This window comes from Triticum dicoccoides, chromosome 1B (genome assembly GCF_002162155.2).
Source record: "Triticum dicoccoides isolate Atlit2015 ecotype Zavitan chromosome 1B, WEW_v2.0, whole genome shotgun sequence".
NCBI lineage: Eukaryota > Viridiplantae > Streptophyta > Magnoliopsida > Poales > Poaceae > Triticum > Triticum dicoccoides.
Window position 1 is genome coordinate 56794456 of NC_041381.1, and position 10751 is coordinate 56805206.

General features: G+C 43.0%; 1 protein-coding gene across 2 annotated transcripts; it reads left to right on the plus strand.

Annotated features, from left to right (window-relative positions):
- The first annotated feature begins 527 nt into the window (after window positions 1-527).
- Window positions 528-3150, plus strand: LOC119318795. 2 transcript variants are annotated; one of them, XR_005154249.1, is made up of 3 exons: window positions 528-1839; window positions 2146-2330; window positions 2808-3150. XR_005154249.1 is itself a non-coding variant. In XM_037593385.1 (2 exons), exons 1-2 carry the CDS (start codon window positions 654-656, stop codon window positions 2253-2255), a joined length of 1296 nt encoding a protein of 431 aa, XP_037449282.1. In that variant the 5' UTR covers window positions 528-653; the 3' UTR covers window positions 2256-3150. The 2 variants fall into 2 exon arrangements, 1 of the variants encoding a protein (XP_037449282.1); XM_037593385.1 differs by having other exon boundaries at window positions 2146-3150.
- The last annotated feature ends 7601 nt before the right edge of the window (window positions 3151-10751 follow it).

A 10751-nucleotide genomic window follows, 5' to 3' on the forward strand; every position in this document is an offset into this window, starting at 1 on the left:
GGATTTCATGCCGCCAGGTGCCTAGCACTACAACACGGTTGACAAACAAAGACATTTTATAGGAGGCATTAAAAAAATTGCCTTAGATTACCTACCATAAAGGTGTTCTATAGAAAATCACCACGATTTAAGCACGGAGGCACAACGAAAAGTGCCCTCAAAGACCTGAGCATCCGAGGCACTTTTCAAAAACGCCTACATAGGTCTTTCCCTTCGTGATTGTCTCTAGCGTTTTTCTCAAACGCCTTGGTACATCTTTGAAGGCATTTTTCTGCCTTTCAAAGGCGTTTTTTAGTGCCTCCTAATTTCGGCCGTGTTGTAGTGTAGGATCCACCGAAGACGAGGGAAACCGACAAACACAAGTGACAAAAGGCAAAATGAATTGAACGGAAAAACAATCTTTAATATTTTTTCAGATAAACAATTTTTTATATGGGTGCATGCACCGCACTGGTCCATTGGTCCAGCCCAATTGGATAAGTATGAACGGCCCGCTTGTCGTCGTCGGCCGATTTGCCGGCAAAAAATAATATAGAAGCTCTAAAGACTGAACCCCGCATGCTTCCGCCCTGACCCACACCACATCCACGGCCGGCGGATCCTCAGCTCAGCTGCTCCGCCACGCCGCGCTCCACGGCCTCCAGGTTCTCCTGATGGAGCCGTCGGATACTAGCCCAGCCGTCACCACCATCGACTCCCTCAAGGACGACAACATCGAGGACGTCCTGCTGCGCCTCCCGTCGCCGGCCTCCCTCGCTCGAGCCGCGCTCGCCTCACGCCGCTGGCGCGGCATCGCCTCAAGCTCCCCCTTCCTGCGCCGCTTTCGCGAGCTCCACCACCGGTCACCCATCCTCGGCCTCTTCGCCTCCCAGCCGGACCTCCAGCAGCTCCCCATCTTCCACCCCGCGGCCGCCGTCCGCTCCGACCCGGACCTCGCAGCCGCCGCGCGTGGGGGCGACTTCCTGCTCACCCGCCTCGAGGACGACCCGGCGTGGCGCTTCCGGGACTGTCGCAACGGCCGCCTCCTCCTCCGCAGAGGCCACTCCCTTTCCCTCTACGACCCCGTCTCCCACCGGCAAGTCCGCGTGCCCCGTCCACCGAAGGACGAGCCCTTCCCTGCAGCTGGAGCAGCGGAGTACTTATGGGACTGCTTGCTGGACGGCCATGGAGAATTCCGCGTGGTCACCGTGCAGCGAGACGGCCAAAGGTTGCGCGCCATGGAGTACGCCTCCCGCACAGCCGAGTGGCGCATCCACCCGTGGGCGGACGGCATCCACATGCCTGCGCATGCGCAGAGCATGCGACCGATGCTCGCTGCCGCGGCCGGGCTCATCTTTTGGAGATATGACCGGAACTCCTCGCTCCTGCTCGATACAAGCACCATGGCATTCTCCTTCTCCATCGTCCCTCTCCCAGTTACAATAGCGACGCACACGATGATGCCGCCGGGAGCATACGCCATCGGAGACACCGAGGCCGGTGTGTGTTGCCTTTTGCTTATGGTCGGCAGGACTACGCTGCAAGTCTGGCTACTCAAGAAGAAGGACGGCGGCGGCGGGCATGCGTGGGAGTTGGAGAAGCAAAGCCATATAGGCTGGCTGGACAGCTTCAACCGGCGGTTTGGTGTCCATATGGTGGCTGCTGGGCTCGCAATTGTTTACTGCATGAGTTGCAAGTATTCTCACTTTGTCATTGATCTCAAGGACCTGAGCCTCAAGGATAAGTTCCGTTGTCATCGTACCATGGCGTACCCTTTCCAAATGCCATGGCCACCTGCTGCGTTGGTGCCTACTTCTCCGTGCGAACGGCCCACCACACCCCAAACATATGCATGCCGAGGTATGACTGAACTTGCAGTTTCTTTGCCTGTCCCCTGTTGTTGCCGAGAACTTGCTCATGTCCATAGCTCCCATCAGGAGTGTTGGCCCTGGGGTCATATATATCCCAGTCACTCACTATAACATAAGTGTGATATTTGATGAAACTGAATTTTAACTAGTAGTACTAACTTCAGTGCTTCTCTATCCTACTGAACTGAATATACCACCTTTTGGCATTGGGACTGTCGTGATAGACTGAATCTTTTGATACTGATTGGGTCGCCAGCAAAACTGTGTGTTTACCATTTTATCTTGCCATTTACAGATGCTGAAAATCAACACGAAGCACCTTCTTCTAGTAGGAAGCGCAAGAGCAATGATGAAATGGAGCCATGTATTTCCCCAGCTTCTTTGAAGAATGAATTCATCAGATAAGAAATTGTGCTATGAGATTGGACCGCCGACTTGAATATAAAGAAGGCGATCAACAATTGCACCTTTAAACCCCTTGTGAGCAAAATATTCCCCGTTTATCCTTCATATGTGCAAGTTGAAAATACGATAAACTTTGTACTTAGGAAGAGATTTCTATTGACAAGCATATATCCAGAGTCAAAATATCAAATAATGATTTTTTTACTGAAAATATGTATGTGCATGGTAGAAAAGATTATAAGAAACACAACCTATATATCAACTTCTAGACAATCATTCATACGTAGTTCCTAAATAAATATGCACAGAAAGTAAGTTAGGCCAATTTGATAGTACTCCCTCTGTTCACTTTTATAAGACACTCTAGACATTTCAGACAGCTTGTAAAACAGCTCAATTTCAGTTGTCTGAAACGACTTATAAAAGTGAACAGAGGAGTAGCATTTTACTTGTATATGCACTGAATGAATTCCTCATGGAACCTACATCGCAACATCAGCCATCTTTGTCTTCTACCGCACTCATGATGTTTTGCTACTATGTTGTTAACAGCACTACTGGGTGTTGAGATACAACTGATTGAGTTGGGAGGGAGCTTCAAATCTGCCTAGCCCTCGTTTTGATGACCACAACAAAGACCAGCTGTTGTTTCTTGATCTCCCGTTTCTGTTTGGTTTTTATATTTCTGAATTATTGTAATGCATTAGTTTGTAAGATGGCTTGTAGTTCTAAAGATTATATTGGGGTGTTATCAGATTCGTAAGAACGTTATAAACTGTTATTGTGGGTCATGTAGTTGTAAGTTATATCAGGAATTCAATGTTCTCGTAACCTCCTCGGCCTAGACCAGTGATGGTCTTGGACCTGAATTCAATGTAGTTGTTGTTTCTTGATCTCTTCTTTCTGCCTGGTGTTTGTATTTTTTGACTTCTTGTGATGCAATGGCCTATAAGGTGTCTTGGTTCTAAAGAACACTGGAGTGTTTTCAGAATCGTAAGAACATTATAAACTGTTATTTTGAGTCATATAGGTGTAAGTTATATAGCAGGAATTAAATGTTGTCCTAGCCTCCTTGGCATTGACCAGTGATGGTCTTGGATCTGAAATCACACTACTATTTTCTGAAAAAGAACCACACTTTCGAATATATTCCTTCAGTTGTTGATTGTGATTTTGCATCTTGCAGTTTCAGTCGGTGTAAAAAGGTTGGCAACGACATATGTCCTTGAGAATAGTATACCACGACGATTAAAGATACATGAATCTGTATTTGACATTGTAAATTGCTATATTCTGCCAGTATATTTTTGGTTTTTGAGATCCATTAATCTATTCATTTGAAAAATATATCAAACAGTACATTTATAGGTTTTTTTTTCTAAAATTCTAACAATACATGTAAGATGAAATGACTCCCTAGTGACTGTCTGTTGCCATCACATGCATCTTGTCTTGCCAAATTCAAGGAAAACTTTGCACTCTTGGTTCATAGATCAAAATAAGCCCTTGTGAATCCTCTCACCAATTTTGCTGGGAGGCTCCCCCCTCTCTCGGTCTTAACTTTGAAAGTTTTTTTTTGTCACTGGCAAATATATGTCAGTGGGAACCGCTCCCATTGTCTTTAACGTAAAAAAATATGTTGTAATATGTGGTGGACATTTAATAAGCATACACCATACATTTTTCAAAATATAATGATTTTTTAATATACATTGAATTTTTGTTACCACATAAGGAATATTAAAAAAAAATAGTTTTATTTTAGTAGGGCTTTAAATATTTTGCTCGGTATACAAAATTGAAAAAACTGTTTTTCAGTGAAAAACAGACTATAACCGAAGAGAAAGAACAAAAAAACGCTCAAGTGAGCTTGCCAAGCTGGGCTGGCCCTCCATGCTCAAGCGTAGCCTCGACTGCCTGCAAGCATGAGGTCTCGTCAACCAACGATGTAGGAGAACGCAGCGTCTATATCTCGCATTAAGCGAGACGAGAGGGAACTCTCACTGAATCCTCCTACGTCGTATTGGGCTGGTCCACTCGCGCGCGCGTAGCGATTAAAAATAGGAGAGGAAATAGGAGAAGCAGGTATCGATCCTTGATCTCCAGGTGGATCGCAGGTGCTGCTAGGTCCCTCTCGTGATAAGTCATGGGGGCGCATCCTACTTGAGGCTATTCAGCCAAGTTTATTTTCTTTTATTTTTCTTCTTCTCCAATTTTTTATTCTTTGTTGCATTTTATTTCTTTTTTTCCATTTTCATGTTTCTTTTTTTATTTCACTTCTTTTTTCGGTTTTCTTTGTTCTTTTGGTTATTATTTTACATTTTTTGTACATGCCAACAACATTTTTCAAATAAACGTCTAATGTTTTGCCAATAAAATTTTAAAAAATACATGGTCTTTTCTATACACATTTTTAACATTTTTCAAATACAAGATTAACATTTTCTGAATACATGATAAACATTTTTTTCTATAAATTTTTAACATTTTCTAAAATGCTTGATTAAATTTTCTAAAATACATGGTCAACATTTTTTCTTTACACATTGAACATTCTTCAAAAGTTTTATTAACATTTTACAAACACTTGTTCAACATTTTTTGAATTCTTGATTAACATTTTCATATACATGATCAAATTTTTTCATCATTTGATACATGGTCAACATTATTTCTATACACATTTAAATTTTTTCAAATGCTTGGTTAAAATAATTTCAATACTTTTTCAACATTTTTTCAAATTCTAAATTAACATTTTTATATATATGATCAAAAATTTCATCATTTTTTAATACATGATCAAAAAAATTTATATACACATTTAACATTTCCCAAATGCTTGATTAATTTTTTTAAAATACTTATTCACATTTTTTAAAAATGCTTGAGTAACATTTTTATATACATGATAACAAATTTATCATTTTTTAATACATGATTAACAATTTTTCTATACAGATTCATATTTTGAAATGTGTTTTTTGCAATATATATATATATATATATATATATATATATATATAGAGAGAGAGAGAGAGAGAGAGAGAGAGAGAGTATATTTAGAGTATAAAGAAATTACAAAAATAAAGCAATACGAGAACAGAAAAAAGAAAAAGAAAAAGAGGTCGTGACCTGCCGCGCGCGTGGGCTGGCCTATCTCGGGCCCCCTCAACGAGTCTTGCTGAAGGCCAGATACAGGGCGCCCGTAGGAGACCCAGCGCTAAAAAATGAACTGTTATAGCAGTGGGCCCCACGGGGTGCTGTAGGTGAGTGCTTGTTTGGGCTCATGCTAAGCGATATATAGCAGTAGCACCCGTAAAAAAGGCGATTTATAACACTGGCGCGTCCAATGTGATATAAGAGACAGGAATCTGGTGCCTAGCGTCTTAAGAATTTGATTATTCAATATGCGATATGAGTGGATTCACAATAATTCAAAAAAAGAGTCAAGGCTACTCCTGACCAAGGTGCAATGGGTCGGGCCACTCTGGCCAGCTCACTTGGGCTTTTGTTTTTGCTCTATGGTTGTTTCTCTGAAAAAACCTATTGAATAATATGAAAAGTAGTAAAAACATATTCAATGTCAATTAAAAAAGTTCATCATATATCAAGATTTTACCTTCTATTGAATACTTATCAATTATATTAAAAAAAAGCTTACCATGTACTCCTCCGTCCCATAATATAAGAACACTACACTCGTATGAAGAACACTCTTACATTATGGGACAGAGGGAGTATTAAAAATGTTCATCATATACCCCGCAAAAAAAAATGTTCATCATATATTGGAATATGTTAATGTATATTTAAAAATGTTCAACATGCACTATTTTTTCCAACATGTATTAAAGCACATTCACTGTATATTAGGAAAATGTTTATTGTACATGAAACTTACAAAAAAAAGGGAAAACTACAAGAAAAAGCAGAAACCCACAGAAAATTGGAAATAAAAGAAACAACAGCTAAAGGAAGAAAAGGAATAAAAAATGGTCCATCGCGGCGTTGGACGACGAAATAAGCGGGAATTCGTGGTGGGCGGCGAACAAAGCAGAGAGCAGAAAAAATGTGGGTTTTCGCGTGGAGACATTGGTGTAATTGTTCAAATGAGCCCGTTCCGCATCCGTTTGGTTGGGTCCGGGTGACCGACACTTACATGGCAGATATCCGGACGGCCGCAGACCTCCCCTGGCTTTGCTTCCAGTTTGCGGCATTTCATAAATCCAGACCGAGCCGCAAACGCTTGATACACAACGTTCGATGACATAGAGTGTTCGGACTGCGTGGTCCGGACAATTAGGGTTGATTTGGTGCATGCTATTGGAGTTGCCCTGAGGCAAAGACAATAAGCTGATGTAAGGGGACTACAAGGACTAAAATAATATATTCTATTGAGTTGGATGAGAGAGAATAGGAGAGAGAAGGGAAGCACGTTGTGGATTAAGAGTCAGCTACAACAAGGCTCCAATAAATATCATGAGTTGAGATGGGTCATGCATTAACAAAGTAGTACATCTAAAAGGTCTTAGGGCATCTGCAAAAGAGACCCTCAAAGCTCTGGCATATGTCCGGATGGTATTGGCCGGACCATTTGTGCCAACTTTTGTCATCCAATGGGGCGCCCGTCGGTCCGCGAAATGATCCGGACGTCTGTTTTTCGGTAAATCCGAGACAAACATGGGGGAGCTTTGCAGGGTCCAGACATGCATTTGACCAATACAAAGCCTCTGCATGGTCCTCCTTTTTTTTTCTCTCTTCACATGCATGGCCCCATCTCCTCTGTCTCCTCCCAACCGGACAGCACGCCGCAATATCCCACCACATGTATGGTCCCCACCTACTTCCTCTCCTCCGAACCGTATTATTTTATGAATCGCATTGGATGGACCCCTCTATGCGGACCACATTCGGGCATAAAATGGATATTTATCGTGTCTATTTGTGGGTCAGCGTTGAAGATGCCATTATACCTTGCTGAGGGATTATTGCACATGTTGAAGTTGGCTATTGTCGTGAAGTTTGGACAATGAGATAGGGGTAGGAGAGATGCTGGATCTAGCTAGGTGCAATGTGACACAACAAGTTTTACAAGTTCGGGTTACTCTCTGAAGAGGTAACAACCCTACGTCTTGAGCTCTGGGCTTTTCTTTCTCTATGTCTGATGGGGATTACAATGAAATGCAAACCCCTGTCTACGAGCTTGTGAGTGGCCCATATAGAGTGCGTCGAACCCTTAGCCTCTACCGTTACAGGGGATTAAAGTGTTACATTGATTAAACCCACTACAAAGTTGTAACTAGTGGAGTTAATACAAATAACGTATGTTCCACTATCATCTTGATGCCTCAGATATCTTTGTTGGATGTCCATCTGAGTAGTTTACATACCCGATTAGCTTCATCTATATGAGTACCTGAAATTCAGTTCATCTGAATAACAAGAATCCTGATGTTGTCGGAGTGACCTCTTAGAAGATTGAGATTGATCTAAGTATATCTCATGTATGGACCCTATGGTTCATTATACATTGGACCTTTTCATGAGCCTATTCTTAATAGGTAACCTCCTCAGCTATATATGACATGACAACAAAATATAACTATCACTTGACGGAGAAATGACCCACCGCACACGGCGGCAGATGTACCAAAACTATCAACAGACCCGTTGATGCCAAAATCGATGTTGGGTAGGAAATAACTTCATGTATAGCAAACGTGCATCAATTTTCCTTTCAGCGTATAGCACCAATGTCTGGAGTATTAGTAGGTGGACCATATCCTGCACCTGGTAGCCCATATGCGGCAGGACCGAGCGTACACGAAGACTTAGGGCATGTACAATGAAAGCATCTCCTTCATGCTGCCTCAGCTATTTATCAAAACAAAAAATAATGAGGCCACCGTCTTTTAAATTTACTAGCCAACCGTGGCTGCACCTTGTGGACCATCATGCAATACTTCTCTTCCCACATGCATGCCCGTCGTTCTCGTTCCTCTCCCTTGCTCTCTCCTGCATGCATCACCCTTCAGTCCATTTTTCCGCTTTCTCTGCCTTTTCACGCTTGAAGAGGCGGACTCTTCTGCAAGCTACACCTCCACCTGCAGGGCTATCGCTTTTAGTCCGAGCCTAGCTCCGAACCTGCGTGGACCTGCGGGGCAGCAGGTCGAGGCTACCCGTTGGCCATGCCCTTATGCGTCGGAAGTGGCGAATGCGGTCCACACTCATGATTACATGTCCAATTTAACATGCAACAACGTTGAATATAGGACAACACACATGTTAGCCTTTAAATTTATGCATTGCTTATCTTATCTATCTCATTAGCCACATTTTCTTTATATTGCAAAGACTTTGCAAGAGGCATAAATAAAGTCCTTTATTTCAACAGTTGTGTATGGACTGGATTTCTTTTCATTTTCTGCTGTCTGTAGAAACTTTGAAATTTCACAATGGCAATAGATAAATGATATTTTTGCAATTAATATGCACAGTTCATATAGCAAAAGAATGAAGAAGGTCAGTTCCAGCGTTAATTCTTCTGGGCGTTGCACGTGGCTTTGGATCGATTTGGGTTGGCTCCCAAAGTCTTTGGTCAATGTGAAAAGGACCTGATGGGGACATGCGCGACCAATGCAACACACTATGGTTTCACCTATAATCCATATACTTAATTACGATAAATAATTATAATCTACATACTTCAAACTCATTATCTTTCCGTGCCTTGGCCCACCAGCCAGCCTGGTAAAAGTCCGCATCAGATGGGTGAAAAGGACTGCAGCCAGCGAAACAATGCCCCACACTGAGCCGTGCCGCAGTTAAGGGCTCCTTTGATTCAAAAGAATTTTATAGTATTTCTGGAGGATTGAAATCCTTATGATTTTTCCTATGTTGGTCCTTTGATTCATAGGATTGGATTCCATAGGAGTAATATTTCCTATGGAATCTTTTGTACTACATTTCATGGTAGAAGAGCTAGTGCCCCCGCCCACATAGGCGTAGTGCAACACCGTCATGGTAGAAGAGTACTCGGTGTCGCCTATGTCGGTGATCCGGCAGGCACACGAGGACCGACGCTACACCATTCGGCTCCTCAACAAGCACCGACTCACGGTGAAGAAAATCGTCGGTGAGTAGGCGAACGTCGATGTCGTCCCGACCATGGTTGCGAAGGATCTGGGCTTCTTGGATGAGCGGCGGGCGATTTACCATTCCATGTGCAGCACCCGCGGCATCCGATGTGAGCAATGGAGGTTGTGTGTCCAACAGGCGGAGAGAGACGCTCCCATAGATTGATAATGCCTTAATCGATATCAGATGGATTGTTGTTGGGCCATGGATTGCTTGATGCTCCGTGATTGGTCAATGACCATCTCCCGCAGATCGGTCCCTTCTTCCATCGATCTCAGTCGTCCACCCATATTCCACCGGCCGGTTTGAGCTTGTGCAAAAAAAAAAACTTGTTGCTTGCTGATTGATCAATCACCATCTTCCACGATTGATCCCCCTCTAGAGCCGATCTCAACTGTCTGCCTACATCCGACGGCACGCAGACCGCATCCCAGGTTTTTTCCAAAGAATTATAAAATTACATCTATAAAAGCATGTTTAAAGTAAATTTATGGATTCGAAAAAAAAATTACTTAGCCACGGACATCACATTAAATCATAGGATTTTAAGGCTATACTATGTTATATTTTCCTTTGCAATTGAGATCAACATAAAATCATAGGACTTTGAAGTCAACATAAAATATCTAAAGGCTAGTGTGCTCGACGTTCTAGCTTCAGGCAGCGCAGACCGCTTTCCTCTGCGACTGGAGCCCTGGCTTTGGCTGGCTGGGGAGTTTGGGGCGGTCTGGACCCGCGGGCCAGCGGCGAGGGGCTGTTTGTCCTGGGTCAAAAGGGCGGCGGCTCTAGCGTTCTTCACGTGTTTGTAGTCGTCGCTAGGTGGTCTACGGATCTGGATGTAATTTTTTATTATTTATGACGTTTGTTGTACTGGCATGATTGGTTGAGAATGAATAGAATGGATGGATGATTTTCTCAAAAAGAAGAAGAAGAAGAAGAAGTTGCAAGCTTTCATGGCAGAACAAGAAGAAAAATTATAATAGTCTGCAGGACAATGTTTTATAAAACCCATGAGTCTCAGATTGGCCGAGTATTGTCGGGTTGGTCGATTAGTACTAGTCGAAGGACGAGAAATGGGTTGTTAGTAAATAGATTGAGAGATGAATTTACCGTGCTAGTAGAATCTAGTGAGTGAGAGAATGTACGTCCCAAGGCGATAAAGGAGTGCTTTCACCACCATCAATCTATCGCTGGAGTTGAGCTATTCGATTAAGGCCGAGACAAAGATTCATCATTACATGTTTTATTTTACGGCGAACAGATGGTTGGCACGTTGTGGCGCTCACCCAGCTCGTAGTGCACATGCTGGTGGAAGCAGGTCGCGTTCAACGAATCTAGCTAGGGTTGCACCCCCCC

What these genes read in the sequence shown, in the direction of transcription:
- LOC119318795 (XM_037593385.1), top strand. Translation starts at nt 654, where the DNA reads ATGGAGCCGTCGGATACTAGCCCAGCCGTCACCACCATCGACTCCCTC. An exon ending in CCAAACATATGCATGCCGAG is followed by an intron (nt 1,840 to 2,145) that starts GTATGACTGAAC and finishes TGCCATTTACAG; the next exon opens with ATGCTGAAAATCAACACGAA.